Source organism: Symphalangus syndactylus, chromosome 8 (genome assembly GCF_028878055.3).
Source record: "Symphalangus syndactylus isolate Jambi chromosome 8, NHGRI_mSymSyn1-v2.1_pri, whole genome shotgun sequence".
NCBI lineage: Eukaryota > Metazoa > Chordata > Mammalia > Primates > Hylobatidae > Symphalangus > Symphalangus syndactylus.
In genome coordinates this window covers 56,763,173-56,787,745 of record NC_072430.2, presented here as the reverse complement: position 1 = coordinate 56,787,745, position 24,573 = coordinate 56,763,173, and the positions used below count along the sequence as shown (strand labels likewise).

The 24,573-nt window shown below is 32.6% G+C and overlaps 1 protein-coding gene across 6 annotated transcripts in view; it reads right to left on the bottom strand.

Annotated features, from left to right (window-relative positions):
- Nucleotides 1–24,573, bottom strand: part of C8H14orf39 (chromosome 8 C14orf39 homolog) — a 47,983-nt gene that overhangs the window by 9,358 nt on the left and 14,052 nt on the right. For 5 of the 6 annotated variants that reach the window (XM_055287798.1, XM_055287799.2, XM_055287796.2 and 2 more), the window contains 11 exons: nucleotides 23,701–23,888; nucleotides 23,569–23,611; nucleotides 21,670–21,790; nucleotides 20,586–20,677; nucleotides 19,057–19,184; nucleotides 17,803–17,879; nucleotides 13,367–13,452; nucleotides 13,213–13,271; nucleotides 10,520–10,581; nucleotides 8,762–8,940; nucleotides 6,862–7,006 (listed from right to left, as the gene is read on the bottom strand). In XM_055287798.1, coding sequence (XP_055143773.1) covers nucleotides 6,862–7,006; nucleotides 8,762–8,940; nucleotides 10,520–10,581; nucleotides 13,213–13,271; nucleotides 13,367–13,452; nucleotides 17,803–17,879; nucleotides 19,057–19,184; nucleotides 20,586–20,677; nucleotides 21,670–21,790; nucleotides 23,569–23,611; nucleotides 23,701–23,888 — 1,180 coding nt within the window. The remainder of the gene's footprint in view (nucleotides 1–6,861; nucleotides 7,007–8,761; nucleotides 8,941–10,519; nucleotides 10,582–13,212; nucleotides 13,272–13,366; nucleotides 13,453–17,802; nucleotides 17,880–19,056; nucleotides 19,185–20,585; nucleotides 20,678–21,669; nucleotides 21,791–23,568; nucleotides 23,612–23,700; nucleotides 23,889–24,573) is intronic. The other variant, XM_055287797.2, reaches the window with a different exon arrangement.

The following is a 24,573-nucleotide window of genomic DNA, read 5'->3' as shown; positions in this document are numbered from 1 at the left end:
TCATAGAGCAAGTCCTTAGAGAGCTACAAAGAGACTTAGACTCCCACATAATAATGGGAGACTTTAACACAACACTGTCAATATTAGACAGATCAACAAGACAGAAGGTTAACAAGGATATCCAGGACTTGAACTCAGCTCTGCACCAAGTGGGCCTAATAGACATCTAAAGTACTCTCCACCCCAAATCAACAGAATATACATTCTTCTCAGCACCACATTGCACTTATTCTAAAATCGACCACATAATTGGAAGTAAAATACTCCTCAGCAAATGTAAAAGAACATAAATCACAACAAACTGTCTCTCAGATCACAGTGCAATCAAATTAGATCTCAGGATTAAGAAACTACTCAAATCCCCACAACTACATGGAAACTGAACAACCTGCTCCTGAATGACTACTGGATAAATAACTAAATGAAGTCAGAAATAAAGATGCTCTTTGAAACAAATGAGAACAAAGTCACAACATACCAGAATCTCTGGGACACATTTAAAGCAGTGTGTAGAGGGAAATTTATAGTACTAAATACTCACAAGAGAAAGCAGGAAAGATCTAAAATCAACACTCTAACATCACAATTAAAAGAACTAGAGAAGCAAGAGCAAACACATTCAAAAGTTAGCAGAAGGCAAGAAATAACTAAGATCAGAGCAGAACTGAAGAGCTAGAGACACAAAAAACACTTCAAAAAATCAATGAATCCAGAAGCTGGTTTTTTGAAAAGATCAACAAAATTGATAGACTGCTAGCAAGACTAATAAAGAAGAAAAGAGAGAAGAATCAAATAGATGCAATAAAAAATGATAAAGGGGATATCACCACTGATCCCACAGAAGTACAAACTACCATCAGAGAATACTATAAACACCTCTACGCAAATAAACTAGAAAATTTAGACGAAATGCACAAATTCCTGGACATGTACACCCTCCAAAGACTAAACCAGGAAGAAGTTGAATCTCTGAATAGACCAATAACAGGTTCTGAAATTGAGGCAATAATTAATAGCCTACCAACCAAAAAAAGTCCAGGACCAGATGGATTCACAACCTAATTCTACCAGAGGTACAAAGAAGAGCTGACACCATTCCTTCTGAAACTATTCCAATCAATAGAATAAAAGGGAATCCCCCATAACTCATTTTATGAGGCCAGCATCATCTTGATACCAAAGCCTGGCAGAGACACAACAAAAAAAGAGAATTTTAGACCAATATCCCTGATGAACATCAATGCGAAAATCCTCAATAAAATACTGGCAAACCGAATACAGCAGCACATCAAAAAGTTTATCCACCACAATCAAGTTGGCTTCATCCGTGGGATGCAAGGCTGGCTCAACATATGCAAATCAATACATGTGATCCATCACATAAACAGAAACAACGACAAAAACCACATGATTATCTTAATAGATGCAGAAAAGGCCTTTGACAAAATTCAACACCCCTTCAAGCTAAAAACTCTCAATAAACTAGGTATTGATGGGACGTATCTCAAAATAATAAGAACTATTTATGACAAACCCATAGCCAATATCATACTGAATGGGCAAAAACTGGAAGCATTCCCTTTGAAAACTGGCACAAGACAAGGATGCCCTCTCTCACCACTCCCATTCAACATAGTGTTGGAAGTTCTGGCCAGGGCAATCAGGCAAGAGAAAGAAATAAAGGGTATTCGAATAGGAAAAGGGGAAGTCAAATTATCCCTGTTTGCAGATGACATGATTGTATATTTAGAAAACCCCATTGTCTCAGCCCAAAATCTCCTTAAGCTGATAAGCAACTTCAGCAGTCTCAGGATACAAACTCAATGTGCAAAAATCACAAGCATTCCTATACACCAGTAACAGACAGAGAGCCAAATCATGAGTGAACTCCCATTCACAATTGCTTCAAAGAGAATAAAATACCTAGGAATACAACTTACAAGGGATGTGAAAGACCTCTTCAAGGAGAACTACAAACCACTGCTCAATGAAATAAAAGAGGATACAAACAAATGGAAGAACATTCCATGCTCATGGATAGAAAGACTCAATATCGTGAAAATGGCCATACTGCCCAAGGTAATTTATAGATCCAATGCTATCCCCATCAAGCTACCAAAGACTTTCTTCATAGAATTGGAAAAAACTACTTTAAAGTTCATATGGAACCAAAAAAGAGCCCGCATAGCCAAGACAATCCTAAGCAAAAAGACCAAAGCTGGAGGCATCACACTACCTGACTTCAAACTATACTACAAGTCTATATTAACCAAAACAGCTTGGTACTGGTACCAAAACAGACATATAGACCAATGCAACAGAACAGAGGCCTCAGAAATAACACCACACATGTACAACCATCTGATCTTTGACAAACCTGACGAAAACAGCAATGGGGAAAGGATTCCCTATTTAATAAATGGTGCTGGGAAAACTGGCTAGCCATATAGAGAAAGCTGAAATTGGATCCCTTCCTTACATCTTATACAAAAATTAACTAAAGATGGATTAAAGACTTAAATGTAAGACCTAAAACCATAAAAACCCTAGAAGAAAACCTAGGCAATACCATTCAGGACATAGGCATGGGCAAGGACTTCATGGCTAAAACACCAAAAGCAATGGCAACAAAAGCCAAAATAGACAAATGGAATCTAATTAAAACAAAGAGCTTCTGCACAGCAAAAGAAACTACCATCAGAGTGAACAGGCAATCTACAGACAGGGAGAAAACTTTTGCAATCTACCCATCTGACAAAGGGCTAATATCCAGAATCTACAAAGAACTTAAACAAATTTACAAGAAAAAATCAAACAACCCCATCAAAAAGTGGGCAAAGGATGTGAACAGACACTTCTCAAAAGAAGACATTTATGCAGCCAACAGACACATGAAAAAATGCTCATCATCACTGGCCATCAGAGAAATGCAAATCAAAACCACAATGAGATACCATCTCACACCAGTTAGAAAGGCGATCATTAAAAAGTCAGGAAACAACAGGTGCTGGAGAGGATGTGGAGAAATAGGAACACTTTTACATTGTTGGTGGGACTGTAAACTAGTTCAACCATTGTGGAAGACAGTGTGGCGATTCCTCAGGGATCTAGAACTAGAAATACCATTTGACCCAGCCATCCCATTACTGGGTATATACCCAAAGGATTATAAATCATGCTGCTATAAAGACATATGCACACATATGTTTATTGTGGCACTATTCACAATAGCAAAGACTTGGAACCAACCGAAATTCCATCAGTGATAAACTGAATTAAGAAAATGTGGCACATATACACCATGGAATACTTTGCAGCCATAAAAAAGGATGAGTTCATGTCCTTTATAGGGACATGGATGAAGCTGGAAACCATCATTCTGAGCAAAGTATCACAAGGACAGAAAACTAAACACTGCATGTTCTCACTCATAGGTGGGAATTGAACAATGAGAACTCTTGGACACAGGAAGGGGAACATCACACACCGGGGCCTGTCGTGGGGTAGGGGGTGGGGGTAGGGATAGCTTTAGGAGATATACCTAATGTAAATGACAAGTTAACGGGTGCAGCACACCAACATGGCAGATGTATACATATGTAACAAACCTGCACATTGTGCACATGTACCCTAGAACTTAAAAGTATAATAATAAAAATAAAGAAATTTAAAAAATTAAAAATGAAATAAAATAATGAGTTAAAAGATAGACTCTCAGGCTGGGCATGGTGGCTCACGCCTGTAATCCCAGCACTTTGGGAGGCCAAGGCAGGCAGATAACGAGGTCAGAAGATTGAGACCATCCTGGCCAACATGGTGAAACCCCATCTCTACTAAAGTACAAAAAAAAAAAAAATTAGCCAGGCATGGTGGCATGCGCCTATAGTCCCAGCTACTCGGGAGGATGAGGCAGGGGAATCACTTGAACCCGGGAGGTGGAGGTTGCAGTGAGCTGACATTGTGCCAACTGCAAAGACTCCATCTCAAAAAAAAAAAAAAAAAAGATAGAATTTCAAGCCTCATGGTAACCTCAATCGAAAAAGAGACAATGGATACACCAAAAATAAAAAGCAAGAAATTAAATCACACCATCAGAGAAAATCACCTTCACTTAAAGGAAGACAGGAAGAAAGGAAAAAGGAATGAGATCCTGTCATTTGCAACAACATGGATGGAACTAGAGGTCATTATGTTAAATGAAATAAGTCAGGAACAGAAAGACAAACAACATATTCTCACTTATTTGTGGGACCTAAAAATAAAAAGAATTGAACTCATGGAGATAGAGAGTAGAAGGATGATTACCAGAGGCTGGGAAAGTTGGGGGGCGGGGACTGGGGACAGGTGGGAATGGTTAATGGGTACAAAAACATAGCAAGAATGAATAAGATCTAGTATTTGATAGCACAATAGGGTGACTATAGTCAAAATAATTTAATTGTACACTTTAAAATAACGAAAAGAGTATAACTGGATTATTTGTAGGACAAAGAATAAATGTTTGAGGGGATGGATATTCTCACTTTCTATGATATGATTATTTCACATTGCATGCCTGTATCAAAATATCTTATGTACCCCCGTAAACATATACATCTACTATGTACCCATAAAAATTAAAAATAATTAAATAAATAAAATTTTTTTCTGATTTATCTCATGATTTCTTCTTTGATCTATGGCCTACATATTTAGGATTTTCTTAGACATCACATTGAGTTCTAATTTAATTCTGCTGTGGTCAGAGAACATACTCTGATTTCAATCCTTTTAAATTCATTAAGACTCATTTTATGGCCCAGAATATGGTGTATCTTGCTGAAGGTACTATCAGAACCTGAAAAGAATATATATGCTACAGTTGTTGGATGTGATGTACTATAAAGGTCAATTAGATCAAGGTGATTGATGATGTTATTCAGATCTTATTAAAGATCTTTACTGATTGTGTTGTCTAATTCTACCAGCTGCTAAAAGAGGAGTATTAAAAACCTCCAACTATGTTTGAATTTTTGTCTATTTCTCTCTTTAATTCTGTCACTTTTTGTTTCATGTATTTTGAAGCTGTTATTAGGCTTTACACATTTGTGACTGTTATATCTTCCTTATGAATTGACTTTTTTATCTTTATGAAATGTCCCTCTCATTTCTAGCAATATTCTTTAAGACTACCAGAAATGATATTAATATAGCCACTGTGACCTTCTAATGCTTAGTTTTCATGATACATCATTTTCCATCCATTTACTGTCAACCTGTCTTTGCCTTTATATTTAAAGTATGTTTCTTATAGATAGCTTATATTTGGGTCTTGCTTTTTTTTTCCATTCTTACAATCTTTGTCTTTTAATGAGTGTTTAGCCCATTCACACAATGTAATTATTAAAAACCACTCATTAAAAGACAAAAATCTTTACACCAAGATTATTTGGTGTAAAGTTTATTTGTTTTATGATTTTTTTACTGTGTGTATTTTTTTATTGTTTCTTTTCTACCTTTTGGGGTTGAATTTTTTAGAATTTCATTTTAATTTATCATCAATCTTATTTTTCAATATTTTCTTGATTATTCTTGACCACTTTCCCCCAGGACAGTTATTAATTATTTTGCCAATCTCCTTCCCCAATCCCACCACCACAAAAACAAAGCAAAAAATTAAATATAATCTTGCCAGGATTATAATTAGATTTGAATTGGACTATATTTATAAATTATATTGGGAAGAAATTTATCTTTACAAGATTTTCTTCCTGTACAAGTACTGCATGTGTTTATATATTCATTAACTTTTTTCAGTAGTTTTGTAGTTTTCCTTATTCAAAGTGTACATGTTTCCTATTAAATTTATATACATGCATTTTGCATTCATGTTATTATTGTAAATGAGAATTAAGTAACTATAGTCTATTTTTATGCCCAGCATACTCCTAGGAATTACTTGTTTCCAAAATAAGCATTTAAATAAAAAATGAGACAAAAGTTGAAGATGTAAAATACTATAACATGTATAGTACTATATCATCCATCAATAAAATTGTAATTTCCACAATTTAATGTCAGATATATGCAAATAAAATATTCTAATCCACATAAAATTAGCTAAATGTAATTAATTTAAATAAGCAATAACAATATTACTCACATCACATTAAAACTTATGTAGGATTATTAAATGGTTGGTACTTTTCTAAATGCTTTATGTGTATAAACTCTAATACTCACAAACCCTATGATAATAGTTATTATTTCCTTTTACAGATAAGGAAACCAAGCCACTTACCCAAAATCCCACATCTGGTACACACCTAAGTAGTCTGGCTTCAGAGTCTAGTTTTAACCACTACACTGTAATGTTTCTACGTTTTGAATAAAGCATGTCTCAATTTTCAGCTTTAATTTCTAAATACAGAAATAAGCACTTTATCATGATTCATATCACTGAACAGTAGAAACCAATATTAGTTCTTTCAAAATTAACCAGTGATAATGCTACTATGTATACACATGTAGTTGAAAAGACCAATTTATAATATGGAACATTTTTTATGTTGAGAATTCTAGTTTGTCTGAAAGTTAGACACATTAACTATAAAGTCAAATTCATTTTTTAAACTGCCTTTAGCTGATTTAAATTATCCCTATCCTGAGATCTGTTTTTAATGAACAGATGTCAATATGAGGCATTCGAAGTTGAAAACAAAAAGGTAATAAGGAACTTTGTCATACCATCAATACTCAGAATTTTTTTTAAATGCTTCTGTTGATAATCTGCCCCAAGACAGTTTTGTATTAAAGAACTAAAATTACTCAAAGTTCCAGAGCACAATTTTTAGAAATAAAACTTTTGGCTTCTCATATTACCTGATCTGATGAGATTTCTGTATCAAATACTGAAGAACCAAATAAATTCAATCCAGGTGATCTAGAAGTATAACTCATAAGAAAAGAAAGTCCAGGGGATTCCTTTTGTGTTTGAACTTCAGGTACTGCATTTCTATTTCTGTTACTGAGAAATAAGAAATCATCAAAATGTTAAAAATCTATTATTAAACACTGAATACTGGTAAGCATCATAAGCAACAGCATAGAGATGAGAATTAGCATAGTAGGGAAACGTAGGAAGTAGTTATTGAAGTGACAATCCTATGGAGAAACGATTGTATGAGGTGGAGACTAATGTTAAATAAAGTTAAATAAGGCATAACTTACTTATTCTTCACAAGAACCCTATGAAATAGATACTATTACTATCATTTCCATTTTACAGTAGGGAATTTTGAAGCATAGAAAGGTTAAATGATTTGCTTAAAAGAATAACAAGTGCCAGAAGTGGCAGGTGAATGCAGCAATCACGATTCAAAGTCCAAGCTCTTAACCTTGACACTATACTGTCTTCAAGATTTTGAATGCCAGTTACAAGATTTTAGTATGATGAGAAGCCAGCCATTACAGTGATGTACAAGGAAGTTAAATTATAATATGATCTGGGAAAAATAATTAGACAAGACAGTTTACACCAGTGGTTAAAAGCATGGATTCTAGAGCCAGAACGGCCTGGGCTTAAATTTCCATTCTAACGTTGATTAGTTGTATCACCTGTGATTCTGTTTCCTCTTCTGTAAAATAAGGATGATAATGTACCTACACCTAATAAGGCTGTTGTGAATATTAAATGAGCAGTATTTATAAAATGTCTAGAGCAGTGCCTTGCACAGTTTGTTGTTTGTTAAATTTAATAGAAATCTGATGATACTGCCATAACTATCTCTATTACCGTAAATGAGTCACTTATCTTTACAGATCATAGTTTTCTCATCCATGGGGAAAGGTCTTAGCGTATGAGCTCACATTCTTTTACAGTTCTCAGGTTTGATGATGACTTCCATTTTGAATGTGCTGTGCTTGAGTCAACAGCATGACATTCAAATCAATAACTCTTATTAGCAATTTAAAATATGGAAGTAGAGTACAGGTCTGATGCAAAACAACCCTGATGCAGTGAATTCTGCTTGACATACGTTTTAGAGAAACCTCAGGGTTGTTAAGGAAGATAATGGACTAAATAAACATAAAGGTTAAGTGCAGCACTATTTTTTCTTGGCTGCAAACTACAAATATGTGGTTTCCAAAATCTAATAATCATGTTAGAGATATTTATGCCTAAAGAGCTTGCTTAATAAAAATGGCAAGTCTTGCTTCAGACACTACAACATATGAAGAAATGACTGATGGAATATTAATTGATGATAAGTCTACAATCTACCATATGTGACAATAGCTTTTTAGCTTGACTTTTTTTTTTTTTAATAGAGTCTCACTATGTTACTCAGGCTGGATTCAAATTCCTGGGCTCAAGGGATCCTCCACCCTTAGCCTCCCAATAGCTGGGACTGCAGCACATGCCACTATGCTAGGCTTAGCTTGACATTTTAAATTTTCTTTATCCTTTGGAAAAATCTTAAATCTACACACTATTGCTTTATAAGTATGTGGGATTTATGCCATCTTCAGCTAAATGTTGCAGGAAAATGGGCAAGAGGGTCTATGAAACAGGAACAGCAGAGTATTAATAATTGTTAAAACAGGGTGATGGGTAAATGGAGGTGTGTTATATTAGTCTTTCTCTTCTTTGTATGTCTGAAATACTACATAATAAAAACTTGTTAAAGTTACAGGTACTAAGCATTTTACTATTCCTATCAGTTATTTATATAATTCAACATACAGATAATTTATCAATAGTTATTCATTAAAATCCTACATTTCGAACGGGGGGGTTTTAGGGAATTTTATTTTCTCCAGTGACTCAGGTGCTTTCACAGCTTCAGGAGTTCCTAAAAATATAGGAATTTCAGACATTCGTGGAAAATTTTCAGCTCTCTCTTCTACTTCGTCACTATCATTTTCTATTGGCTTCCCAAAATGTTCAGTATATATAGCCTGCAAATTCAAAGTAACAGAAAACTATAAAACAAATGCTGCTACATTAATGACATACATAAAAATACATGAGGTGGAAAATACCTTATTAATCCATGATGTTAACATTTCACAGACAAAATATGTGAAATAAGAATAACTGGTGAAAGTAATACTAAAACATATATCAAAATATAGAAAAATATTTATCCAATTTTTTTTTCTTTCCAGTTCCATCTTCCGCTTCTACCTGAAAAAGTAAATGACAGCCAGAACATATTGGAATTGATGGAAAAAAAAGACTAGGAATGACTTTTCTTTAAAATTTCCACAATATGCTCTTTGGGTGAACAATTACATACGCTATCTCCTTGAAAGTGAAAAATGATGTACTTTTAAGCAATCTTGCTCTCATTGATTAATTACATTTTCACACTTTTTTTGACCTTATAAATCTGTTGTGCTACTTTCTCTACAATAATTGAGAATCTGAATACTAATTTTCCTTTATGTCATTTTGTAGAATAGAGATATGATTTCTCAAATATGCTTGTTATGCCAAATTCCATTACAGAAATAATTTGGGTCCCTTCATCAAAAAAATTAAAATGTGCTTATTACCTGTGATAGTAACAGCAAAATACTACTTGTTGTTTCTCTTATTTTAACCTTTAATAGTTAGACTGAACTTGATATACATTGTTTACATCTATTATCAGTAAAGTGTTCCACTATTTAAATAATGTTTTCAAGATACTTTTATGGCAACCACTGCTCTTGAATTGCCGTGGCGAATCATTCAATCTTACCAAACAAAATTATTTTCATCAATCATTATTTAGTTGTGGTCAATATATATTGTCACTTACTAATGATAACTTTTTGTATATGTTTTTTAATTTTTAAAAAAATTTATTGATGCATAATAGTGTACATAGTTTTGGGATACATGTGATAATTTAACACATTCATGTAATTTGTAAATATCAAATCAGTGTACTTGGAATATCCATCACCTTAAATATTTGTCTTTTCTTCATGCTAGAAATTTTGAATTATTCTCTTCTAGCTATTTTGACAGGTACAATAGATGGCTGTAAGCTGTAGTCACCATACTGATCTATCTAACACAAGACCTTATTTCTTCTATCAAACTATATAGTTGTATCCATTAATCAGCTTCTTTACATTCCTTCTTCCCCACTACCCTTCCTGGACTCTGGTAACCACCAATCTATCCTGTATCAACTTGAAACCCACTTTTTTAGCTCCCACATATGAGTGAGAAGATGTGATATTTGTCTTTCTGTGCTTGGTTTATTTTGCTTAACATAATGACCACCAGTTCCATCCATGTTGCTGCAAATAACTAAATTTCACTTTTTTATGGCCGAATAATATATTTTTGTATATTTTCATATAAAATTTTTGTGGCTTCATCTTTTAATCTGAAAAATAGAATCTGTAACTCTCTAGAAACCTGATCACCAAGCTAACAACATCTCACATAAATCATCGTACTAAATCTGAAATCTAAATAGACATAATATTTTAAATTGGAATTTTTGCTTAGAAATTAGAGATCAAACATTTGACTTACTTTTGAAGTACATTTTGATTCTCTTACTTGTCTTACTGTCCCTTTATCTCCATACTCAGCATCTGTTGTCATATGAGAACAAACTATTTTTCTTTTTGTAATTTTATTGTAAAATAAAACATTAGTCTAGCCATTTGAAATTGCTAATATTTAGCTGTTTTAACCTACAAAAATGGCAACTTCATATGGTTCAACATAATACATACAGATAAGAGAATAAAACATAATATGAACAGTTTAACAAACAAAATTATAAAGAGAATACCCATGTTTCTTTACCCAGGGAAAGAAATACAACATCATGAACACTCTAAAAGGTTTCATATTCACCATGTCTTGCTCCTCAGAGGTAATCACTATCCTGACTTTTGTGACAATCATTTCCTTAGTTTGCTTTATATTGTTTTATCATCTAAATAATATAGCCTATTTTTCCTGTTTTAAGTGTTATATAATAAAATAACATATGTATGCTCTTATGTTTTGGTTTTTTGTTTTGCATATGCTTGTGAGATGCATCCATATTGTTGCACAAAGACACAGTTCTCTTATTTTTACTGATGTAAAGTATTCCATTGCACAAGCACAATATATCTATCCATTCTACCGTAAATGGATATTTGAAGTGTTTCTGCTTTCATGTACAACCAATGATATTATGAACATTGTTTTACATATATCCCTGTATGTCTGTACTTCTATTTCTCTAGGTATATACCTAGGATTGGAACTATGAGGTATGGGGTATGTATATCTCTCATTTTACTAGATGCCAAATTTTTCCAAACGGTTGTACCAATTTTTTTGTGGTAATTTCTCATTCTGAATTACTCCAGGAAATCATTCACTGTCACCAGACAAAATGATTAGCTCCAATTATAATCTAGGTATGGTCTCAATATGTAGTCATTTATTAATGGAGCTCCCACCAATAGTTTATGGAGAATTCCTATTGTCCTACATTCTCCTACTTATTATTGTTAGACTTTTTGAATTTTGCTAATCTGGTGGATGTGTAATGATTCCTCACTGGAGTTTTATTTTGAGTTACCTGATTTTCATATGTTTATCTGCCACAAAAGATTCTCTTTTCTAAAGTGTATACTTTTATACTTTGCACATATTTTTAATTGGGTTGTCTGCTTTTTTGTTCTTCATTTGTAGAAGTTCTTTATATATTTTGGAAACTACTCTTTTGAAAGTTTTATGTACTTCAAATACATTATTTGCCCTTGTACTCTTTTTATGGTATCTTTTGATAAACAGAAATTCTTAATTTTAATATTGCCAAATTTCTCCATCTTTCTTTCATGATTGGACTTTTTAATGTTTGAGAAATCCTTTCCTATCTTGAAGTCATGAAGATGTTTTTCTATTTGATCTTCTGAGAGCTTTATAATTTTTGTCTCTTATATTTAGGTCATAAGTATTATTTTTACCACATATTAATTTCTTCAAAATCTGGGTTTGAAAATTACTGAAAAAAATATTTAAGTTCCAAAATAATTGTATTCATTCTTAGGTATGAAGCCTCACTATATATGCTCAACAGCAGGTAGTGCTATGTGAGATATATTCATTTCCCCATGTTCCTAGAGATTAGCTATTCCTCCTCATCTAACACTCATTCAGCTTGGCATATATAGATTATAAACAGGTAAAACAGATCACCTGCACAGGTAATATATAATTTTTTTCTCCCAGAAGGAACATCTGTGTGGAATAAGCATATTGTGTTGGGTGAATCCTATACTGAGTGAGAGAAAAGGACTCATAGTATATTAAATGAACATTCTAAATATACATCTATTTCATGCTGTCAGAATAAGGCATTTTTAAAACTTCAAAACAAAAGTCAGTTATCAGACAAAAAGAGATGTAGACTTTTATATACTTTAATAGAGCAATTGTTATGCATTATTAGTTTACCAAAAATATATATCCATCTGTGTGGTATATATTATATATACATTCACTCACATGTGATTATGTTAATATACATATACATACATGTATACACATATGTGTGTATATACATAGAGAGAATGAGTTCATATTTTCAAGGGTGTGCCAAAGTTAGAAAAGCCAGATGACTTGAGGATGATAAATTCATATATATATCCTGTGATCCATCAGTAACTTTATTCAAAGAAAATAGTCCAAGGTATTAAAAGATTAACATAAAAGAATATAGAGGCATTATTTATAATAGTAAAAAAACTGAAAAAAACCCCAAAATATTCCACATGAAAGAATGACTAAATAAATTATGGCATATCCACCCAATGGAACATTATACAGTCATTACAAATAAAATCTATTTACTGACATAGAGAAATAACCTCAACAGTATATCAAGTGGGAAAAAAGAATTAAAAATTATGTATATAAAATGATTCAAACTTGGAGGGAAAAAGAATAAAAATGCATAGAAAAAAATGGTAGGCACCAGTATTTATGATGTTCATTATGTCTGAGTGGTGATATTTTTGTTTTCTTTATATCTTTGTTTTCCAAATATTCTACAATAAAATGTATTTGTTTTATATTTACAGAAGATGTATTTTAAAGCCAGGCATGCATGGTCAGTTAACCAGAGATGCAAATAATCCAAACAATTTATTCGACTAATATAAAAACCTGATACAATTTGTTACCCCTACTTCTTAGAAAAAAATATAAATGGCAAATACCTTTATCTCCTTTTTCTGACCACTGACTGGAATTTGATTGTTTCTGTGGGGTTAACAATCTAAAATGGAATAAATAGAATTTTTGTATTTTTTCTGAGTTGATATCCATAAATTATTTCAGAGATTAAAGCATTTTCTTATTTTTAAAAGTTACCTGACTTGCATAAACTTTTGTGAACTTTTGATAGTCGTAATATCTGAACATTTTGAATGGTTATCCACAGCAGAGTCATTAAATATCTGAAAGAAAGAAATTAAGCATCTGACTTGGCTACACAAAGCAATAAAAATTTTTGCTTGTCGTAGCAACTCAGAACTCTCATTTCATTAGCATTTCATCCTTACCATCATTATCAACATCAACAACTACACACATTAACTGAAACCACTACATACAAAACATTAAGTTGAATACTGAGAAACAAAAAAGTTTAAGAATTTAATGTTTTTGACAAGTATAGTAATGATTTGTAGTAGTATTTCTGTATTTAAGATAAACCTTTTAAAATTTATACCACCCATATTCATGACTCATCAACTAAATCTTACCATTTTCTCAACTGATTATCTGATTTCTGTGTCCCTCCATTCTCTATAACCTCTCAAATTTAACACAGGAAAGCAAAACAACAAATTAAAAGATTAAAAGCTGAAACTGTCCTTTTTATATACATATGAAAGAGCTATTATTCCATTTTAACTTTAAATTGTTTAATATTAATATCTAGCTGGGAGTGCTGACTTATGCCTGTAATCCCAATACTTTCAGGGACTGAGGCCAGAGGATCACTTGAGCACCAGGAGTTTAAGACCAGCCTGTACAACATAGTGAGACCCCATCTCCACAAAAAATTTAAAAATTAGCTGTGTTTGGTAGCCTGATGTCCTAGCTACTGGGGGGAGAGGGGAAGGGAGGGCGGGGTTGAGGTGGGAGGATCCATTGAGCCCAGGATTTCAAGGCTACAGTGAGCCACGATCGCGCCACTACACTCCAACCTGGAGGTGACACAGCAAGACTTTGTCTCAAAAACAAATTGTTTAATATCAATATCTAAACCATTGTTTTATTAATGTTTGTTTCAAGCCTTTTGTTCTCCTTGAATCACTCATTTTAGAGAGTCCCTGCTTTTTGTTATTTGACTCGAAATGAAAATATAGTTTTAACAGAAAAGTTTATCTCATTTATTTTTGTTATAACAGACATTGATCTTAATTCTGTCATCTTACCGTGCTCTTCAACTATAAGAAAAAGTGTCAACCTCCTTTAAAGAACAAGTGATGCTACTGTTTTGATGTATGCTTTAAACCAAGCTTGTTCAACCCACGGCCTGCAGGCTGCATGCAGTCCAAAATGGCTCTGACTGCAGCCCAACACAAATTGGTAAACTTTCTTAAAACATGAGATTTTTTTCAAGGTCTTATTTTATTTATTTATTTATTAGCTCATCAGCTATCGTTAGTGTTAGTGTATTTTATGTGTGGCCCAATACAATTCTTCTTTTTCCAGTGTGGCCCAGGTAAGCCAAAAGATTGGACACACCTGCAAGGAGAATACATGTCTCTATATGTCTCCTGGTACAAATACCTGTATAAATATTTCAAATATTTGTTTAGAGTAGATGTCAAGCAGTAGAATTGCTAAGTATATACATTTTTATTTGTAATAAGTTTATACTGTGAATCAGTCCTCCCAAGTGGTTGTACCAAATTCCACTTCCAGTATTCTTGACCTCACTAAATGTTACCAAGCAAATATTTTAAGTCTGCTAACCTGATAGGTAAAACCAGGCATTTCAATGGTTTAATTTGCATTTCCCCATACTCCTGGGGTCTGGCTTCTTGTTATGTTTAGTGATCTTTTGGCTTTCCTTTTCTATAAATTGCCTTCTTATTTTTTGTCCATTTTTATTATTTCTTAATTTGTAAGAGTTACTATGTACTTCTTTATATAGTATACATTGTGGATACCAATCTTTTGCTCATTCTGTTATTGTCTTGTAACTTTGTTAGTGTCTCTTGTCATATATGTTTTTTATTTTTATGTAGTCCATTGATCACTTTGTCTTTTTCCTTCACCACACTGTTATAATTACTATATTTTGGTAATATTTACAAATGTTTCGGGTGACGGAAATATTCTGGAATTAGAGTGATAATGGTTATACAACCTTATGATATACTAAAAACCACTAAATCTACACTTTTAAGTGGTAACTTTCATAGTATATGAATTATACCTCAATGAAAGAAGAAAAATAATGGACATTTTGACATATGGACATACAGATCCCCCTCTTTATCTTGCTAGTTTTTTGGGAGAGGGCTATCTTTGTGTTTGACTTGTATTTTTTAAATTATGGTAAGTGAAAATAGCAACTTTTTAGAATTCATTGAGATATACTTTTTATTCTAGTAATGGGTCAATTTTGGTGAATATTGCAAATAAAAACTTAACTGTATTCTGCGTATGTTGGGCACAAAGTTTGCTAATTGTGCTATTCAAATTCCCTAAATCCTTATTTATTTTTCACCTATTTGATTTACCTCTGTGGCAGAAACTGCCATTTGCCTATCCTATCCAAAATCTAATTTATCCTTGTGTTCTACTTCAGAAAACAAAGAAACAAACAAAAAACCCTGTTTCTCAACCTCTCCTGCAGATAGAGGTACCCAAATGACCAAGTTCTGGCCAATGAAATATCATAAATTGTTTATGGAGCTTCTAGGAAAAATTCTTAAAAATGGGGCTGACTCGGCTAGCCCTTCTCCCCTTTTTCTTTCCTGCCTTGGAAGGCAAATTTACATGGTTACCTTCTGACCATGAAGTGACCTAGAGGTAAAAGCATAGCATGAAAAATAGCAGGAAAAGAAAACATAGATGAAGCTTGAGAAATAATGACATTGTTGAGATGATGCTATCAGTCCTGAATCTGAATGACCTACTTTAGAATTTTATGGCAAGTAAGAGAAAAATAAATGTTTATCTTGTTTAAGATGCTATTATTTCACTGGTTTGGTTTTGTATTGTTTCACATGTAGCCAAACTCAACCCCTAAACTCACAATCAGTACTTTTTTTGGAGAGAGCTATATTCAGCTTCTTGTTTTAACTGTGTATTCAACCATTTCTTTGAAAGTCCGTCAAATTCTGCTTTACATATTTTGAAACCTGAAATAATTTAGTGTATCATGGTTTTTATAATTTCTTGGTAAATTGTTCTTTTTAAAAATATGAAGTATATTTACCCCATTAATGCTTTTCACCCTGAACTCTATTTTGTACACTGTTACATCTGCCTTGTTTTCGTTTGCATTTGCCTGATACATTTTCCTTTTTTTTCAGCCTCAATGTCAAGTTGTTTCCACTCTTCTGCTTTAATAGCATATACCTGTATTTTGTTTATATATCCCATAGAAGTAGTTCTGTCTTTTAATGGGAGTTTAACCCAGTCACATTTTTGTGGTTACTAATTTGTTCAGAACTATTTCTGGCACCTTATTCGTTTTCTATTTACGATGCTTTCTAGCTGTTTTATTTTTACCTCCATTACTGTCTTTTGTTGGTCTAATTAATTTTGTTTTATCTTTTTTCTTCTACTGTTTTAAAACTAACACATTCCATTTCTCTTCTGGTGGTTACCCTTAAATGTTTAATATGTATGCGTAAATTTACATTTTTCCAACAACGTATAGAGTTCATCAGTGTTCATATCTTCTCCCTACCTCTATCCTTAAATAAAAAATAGAACTCTAGTAAACTTTTATTTTTCTCATTTATCTTTCCACCCTTATCCCATATTGACATCATCTGGAATTTCAGTACAAGATTTTAAAATTTTTATAAGTTATACATATTTATACTTGAGTTTCACTAATTACTTTGGTCACCACTACCAGTGGAAGAACAATTATATTTTTCATTGAGGCTTTCCCTCTGGACTATTTTCAGGAAGAATGGGGAAAGATAAAAAAGTGTGCCACCAGCAGTTAGCTCTCTGGGTGGGATGCTCCTTGTTCTTCATGGGCATCAAGAACCACCCAGGGGACCTGCCTATCTCTCTCACCTAAACTTCCATATTCAGTGCTTCCACCTGGAGGCAGTCATTCCATTGCTGATGGCTGGCCAAAGATGCAGTGGATATAGGATGAACAGGGTTAAGTAAACTAACTACCACTGAGGTAACGCAACCAATTACCTTACTCATCATCCATATACCTTTATCTTGTAGAACGGTATTCTCCTATGCATGTCCTGGGCAATAATTTCCCTCTTCAATCCAATCTTGTTATTTTCCTTCAGGGATTTCTCACAGTTTTGGATCTACTATGTACAGGGCTTGGTATTTTAAAATATCTTTTTCTATTATTTTTAGGAATAAGGGGACAGGTTACAGTATATAATCAGAATGCCATATTGAAACACCTTTAAATTTTTTAGACCTTGAGTTTGCACTAATGGCTGATTTAATACATTTATAACACACACACACACACACATACACACACCTCTGTGTCTTAAGGGTAGTACATTTATTATTACATTTAATGCAAGCAGGTATTTAATTTATACTACTAAAAGAGAGACACCTACCTGTGTATCATTTTCTTTTCGTCTAAAGTCCATATTGGCAAGCTTTGACTGCTTCACAGAACTTTCTTCTTTTATATCTAGATTGTTAAATAGTACTACTTTAAATCAATTCTGGAAACAGAATCAAGTATCTTCCCCAATATTTAACCTAAACTTGTAACTTAGAAAATCAAGTGTACATGAATTTTTAGTTTAAATTAAAATACGGAATTATGAAATTATTTTAAAACTCTTAATTCCTTACTATATAATAGCTTTACAATAACTATGAAGATGAAATGACAAAAGACCAACTGACAAAACTGTACCTTCATAATGGGTTACCAAAGAAGGCAGAGTGGTTGAGGAGACAAAGAAACCAGCCAGTGTAGTTAATCTAATACAATGTATTAGGTTGGTGCAAAAGTAATCATGATTTTTGCCATTACTTTTAAAGCCAAAACCATTATGTAATGGTAAATGCCATTAAATTTTAATTAAAAGCAATGGCAAAAACCGTGATTACATTTGCACCAACCTAATAGTTAATTTAATCTGCAGAGCCACTGAATGAAACTTGATTCAAATATCTCAGTGACGGCCGGGCGCGGTGGCTCACGCTTGTAATCCCAGCACTTTGGGAGGCCGAGGCGGGCGGATCACGAGGTCAGGAGATCGAGACCACAGTGAAACCCCGTCTCTACTAAAAATACAAAAAAATTAGCCAGGCGTAGTGGCGGGCGCCTGTAGTCCCAGCTACTCGGAGAGGCTGAGGCAGGAGAATGGCGTGAACCCGGGAGACGGAGCTTGCAGTGAGCCGAGATTGCGCCACTGCACTCCAGCCTGGGCGACAGAGCGAGACTCCGTCTCAAAAAAAAATTTTAAAAATTAAAAAATTAAAAAAAAAAAACTCAGTGACTAAGTTACAGGTACTATTAGCATAAGTCTTCTACCTGCCTAAGTCACACATATTGATAATCAACTCCTCAAATGAAAAATATGTAACTTTTCATCCTCCTCTAACAGCTGTGCAACCAGGCCAGAACACTTTTTTTGAAATTTATTGTGTGAATAATTCCTTTCTCAAAGAGAAAAAAGTTAGGTATAGAAGACGTATTTTGTTTGCTCTCAGAAAGATTCAAAGCAGTACTTTCTTGAGTTTATAGGTCTCCGGTATTGTTTTTACCTACACCAAATGATAAAATTGCTTCCTTCTATTTCTTCTGTGTGTTTACAAAAAAAATGATGTTTTTGAATAACAAACAGATATTATACCTGCAACTCTTGGTTCTGAAGAATGCATCTTTATTGGTCTTACTAATTTCTGAGATTCATAAGGAAGAAATAATTGACTGCTTTGAGTTTTATTCAATGCAAGTACATGCTCATCTATTTCAAAAATTCTAAAGAGAAAGGTGAATTACATTAAATATTAGATAAGTTAAAATTAACATATTTTAATGCTAGGAGGCATATTTAGATACTATATAATAAAACCCCTCATTTTGCAGATAATAAAACTGAGTTCCAAAGAATTTAATAGACTTGCCCAAAATGACTGAATTACTTAGTAGTGGTGTCAGAGCAAAAACACACTTCCCCTGATTAAATTCAATGCTCTTCTCAATATAGTCCACTCTTATTTTTAAAATATAATCATTGCAAAAGACTTTCTACACATGTCAAAAACATTTTAAGCCAAAACTTGTAACTACAAATAGCATGCTTCAGATTTCATGGTACTTTAAACTTTAAAAAGATATATTCAGAAATAAATCAACCAACATGAATACAGAAATTGTTAAAACAGTATTATAATCATAAATGGGTCTTTTAAGTTTTTTACTGAAAGAATAGTTTTCACTAAATTTTACCTAAATTGAAGAAATAGAATAAACACTGTCAGAATATATATTGAGTTAAAAATGACTAAATATTTATATGTTTCTGTCAATACATGGAACTTTTCTTAAAGGCGGTCAATAAAGTAAAATTCTGTATATTTACCTATTTTTTCAATTAACTTCACTATAAAATTAAAGACACACTTACATTGAATGTGGTACATAGGAGTGGAGGAATCGAGAAAATAACACATCCAAAAAAAGTAGGATCAGGGAAATTAACCCGACAGAAGAGTGTGTTGAAAAATCAGATTAAGGGCCATGCAATTTGAGGAAAGGAGTTTCAGAAGAATGAAAAAGGATATTAAGTAGGGGGAAGAAGTAAAAGTTGATCAGAAATAGCAATAGTAATACATCTATTTTTCTGTCATACAATAACAGGCAGAGTCCATCTATTTTTTTTTTTTTGCCTCTATCACTGATCTCTATTTTATCACCATTAAAACGAAAGCCAAGGAAATATGATGCCACACATTTAGTAGCATGCTTTGACTCATCTTCACTCTATAGCAAAGGAAGAATTGGTCAAGGTGGACAGGGTGATAAAAAAGTAAATACCTTGGTATTCCCACCATTGTTTCTGTTTTACTCCTATTGCTGGTCCATCATGGAAAACACTGGACGAATTATACAACTGACAGGTTCTAGAACAGCAGATGTGCTGCTGCTACTGTATTTCTCTTTACACATTATCCTCAGCCTTACTAAATAACAAGCAGATTTTAGTATGAGCTCATAATATTTAAGTTAATAATATTTTCATAAGAAATTAATAGAAAATAGCCTGCACAACAAAATTTACAGATACTGTGTAAATATTAGTGGTTTGGGATGGAATATAGAATCAAACTTTTAGATGCAAAATATCTGTTCACATAAAATTTTAAAGGTAACCTATACCTTTCTTTTAGTTCTTTTCTGTTTTCTGTATTTTTGTTCTTTTCTTCCAGAGTTTCTGAAAGAGCCTTAGTTTCATAATGCCTAGATATCTGCTAAAAAGACAAATGGGAACACAAAACAAAATAATTACTTGCAAAGCAGTAAAAAAGATATGCTTTATCTTATGTTTTTTCTATATAATCATAAGATTCATATTTTTTATAGTATTTACTGTCTTCTATTTACTGTTATTAAAACAAAAACAAAATTAACAATAAATCACACCCTTTTAACTTCTCCTTACAATTCCATTGGCAAATGTAGATTTTAATGAACTCCCATCTTTTTAAAAACAGATAATCATAAGCAAAGTAGACATTGATTCCTTACATAAGGACACAGTTACCATATATTTTAAAGGAAATGGCATCTACTTTCTTCTGTTTACTAAAATGATATTACTGTTATTTGGTACCTCATACTTAATGAATGATAAGTATAAAATATTTAACAGAATTTTCAAAAATTTAGAAAATCACGTATTATATTCAAATTTTTCTCAGAATTTGGAAGCGACTTTGATGGGTTATCATAGCTATGTAAATAAAAGCCACAATTTCATGGATGACATCCAAATGTATCCAAGAAAACTTTAAAGGCTAAACTAGTTCTAGCCTAGCTCGCTAAAGATTATAGTCATATATTTTTCAAGTTCAAATTCTTTATTTACTACCTTTTTAAAAAACACTGGCGTAGATCTTTTAATGCCTTTAAAATCCTGTTACTATGTTGCATCTTATTCCTTCCTCATGTTCTCTCCTCAGACCTCAAAGAAAGCTAAACTATTCCCCAAGATATATTCAGTACCTAAATAGATTAAATTATATATAAATTAATATAAAATATATTAATAAAATTAATAAAAAATATAAATTAATATATTCAGTACCTAAAATACCTTTTGGCTCCAAAGGTAATCTAAATTATCTTAAACTTTTCTCCATATGAGGCTCTTTTAAAAATAGCTCTTCTAAAACTGTCAACTAACATACCATTATACTTACACATTAATACACATATTAGAAATATATAACAAAATATATACCTGGTTTAAATAATTAATTTCTATTTCCATTTCATCTACTTCTTTCTTCAATTCGGATGAACTTTTGGTAAGACTGCTGGCATGTTTAAGAATATCTTGTGTTTCACATCTCAAATTAACACTTTTTATGTTAAGGAACTATGTCATATAAGTAAATTTTATATTTATAATATATGTACCATATCAGAAATGATTAACACTATGTGACATAATTTATATGTACATACCATATAAACAGTAAGCAATATTAAAAACAGTATCTGAAAACGGAAAATAATATAAACATTTGGCAGACTAACAAAGATAATTTATTGTTTATGTTATATATTGAGCTTAAAAAAACATTTCATACAAAATATTTGTTAGGATTATTTCAGTTAAGTATTTTCACAGGGTAGGTTTTTTTTTTTTTTTTTTTGCTTTTTAAATCAAAGTTCATTGTGTCACTTGGCATAACTAATAAAACATAATTCAGGCCCAAATTTAACTTCTTACGCTTTCATTATTTATTTGTTCAAAGACAATATTAAAAATATACCCATTTCAAGCCAACAACAGTATGCTGGAGAAAAACAAAATCGACCAAATTTCCCTTTTCTTGCTCTGTAAGGCTCATCAGTGTACCCTACAGAACTCAAAAGAGAGGCAGATCTTCGATTTGGACTTTCTGCTTGAACTGGATTTGTGCCCAATTTCAAGTAAAAAATCCTCAACTATTAATAGACATTCCACGTGGTTATTAGCTAATACAATGTCCTAAATTACAATCCATTTAGGAGAATTTGAAAATGATAGAATAGTGACAGTTAACAAGAATTCCAGAGAAAATTAATCAGGGCTTTCCTATTCTGCCTTAAAATATGCATGATTTATATGCTAGAATATAAAATTTCAAGTGAATCATGATTTATAAGTCTATTGTTATCAAGTCTCCATTAAAATGTTAGATACAGATAATTAAATCCTAATCTTCAAATCTTCCTGCCTCCATTCACCTCTTCCTGTTTGTCATGCAACCTTATATCTCATCCCATTCCACATCCACCTCCCTAAACCCTTGCTATGCCTTCAGCGTCTACTAACTTTTGCCCCTTCCCACTGAGAAGTTAAAGCACAAATGGGCAGCAAATGAACAACAAAAAACAGAAGAGACTAAAACCAAAACATGGAAAAAGCTAGCAGCAGAAGAGTTAAAAGGATGGTTTAGAATGAAGCAGACAGAAAGCAAGGTAGAATGTAGGGATAAAGAAGACTTAGTACTAACAGTGGAGTTATAATCTGATAGGAAAGCATATGAAGGATTGTGGAGGTTGAAAGAGGATTAAAGTTTCAAGTTCATCATCAGGGAAGATCTCTCTGACAAACAGGTGAGACTTAGACCAATTAAGAATTACTTAGGCAACTATTACAGTGGTACTGTATTAGAATTATTTGTTTACATATCTGTCTTCCCTACTAAACTCTGAGCTCCTTGGAAGAGGGCTCTGTATCGTCTTCAGTATTGCCTGGCACAAGGTAGGTTCCCAATGACAAATGAATGAATAAATGTAACTCACCTCCTTTGCACCTTCCATTCTAACAAGTAATAATCAAGCAATTTAACTGGAATTTTCATTGGTAAGACAGACCAATATGACATTTTCATTGGTTTGGTTCCTAAGACACACCACTTAAACCCAAATACATATGCCATTTTATTTTCACCAAAGTTGCTTGCTTCTGATCACATAAATATACATGAAAATGAATCCAAGATGACCTTTAAAATTACCTTTAAAATATTTTAATTAAACACAAAACAAATCCATGTTATTTTCACAAAGGAAACACAGTAACAATTAAAATACAAAATAATGCTTATCTAATAAAAATTATAAGTACAAATACTATTGTGGATACATGTTTAATGTCCATTTAGTAAGTGATGGAAAGGGAGCAGGCACTGAAAAACAAAGTCACAGCATAAGCTGATTATTATACTCTTTTCATTACAAAGATATCATAATTAAAACAATATAACAAAAATAATACCTCGAAATTTCATAAAAATTGTTTCATTCATTTTTAATTGTTCAGTACATGCCAACACTCTGCTTTGAATTTCTTCATGTTCTTTTTTCTTCACATAATATTCACATGAAAAGGGTGTTTCTGAGTATTTTAGTTGGTACTGCTTCAAAACTTCTTTATACTGACATATATAATCATGATACATTTCTCTGTAAAATTAAAACAAATGCTGTCTATATAACAACAACAGATCTAAAAACTTTGTAAATACACTGTTAAAGTCTACTAAATTAAGCATAAAAGGCAAATCAAATGTCTTCTTATTCTTGCTTCCCTCAATATTGTCTGCCCTTTAGACTTTCCTTAACTCCACCACACTTCTCAATTGACTCTTTTTCTTCATTACCTGAGTGATTCACTTCTTGATTCTATTCAATTTAACTCCTACTCCCACCATTTTAATGACGCTATTCTTCCTAAGGTCACCAATGATCAAATTTGTACAACTGAATGATCTCTTTTTAGTACTCATCCTAATTGACACTGCAGAACCTGGTTATTCTGATGACTTACTCCTTGTGGAACCTCTCTCCTCCCTGGCTTCTGAGTCTCTACTCTCCCCAGCTCAGCTACTTCTATAACCATATCTTTTTAATCTTCAATTTTCATTAGCTAAAATTATCACATGAAGTCATGTTCTATGTATTAGAACTCTGTATTCACCATCATGTATATACCCTGTAACTATTTTATGAAGAAAATTTTATCACGGCTTAGAAGAACTCCTCTAGTCCAGCTCCAGTAGTAGTGGATGGTCATCTATTTAGGCACAAATCTTGAGTGAGACAGTTAATTCTTGCAAAAGGACATTAACCTTTTTTACTTTTTTCTTTT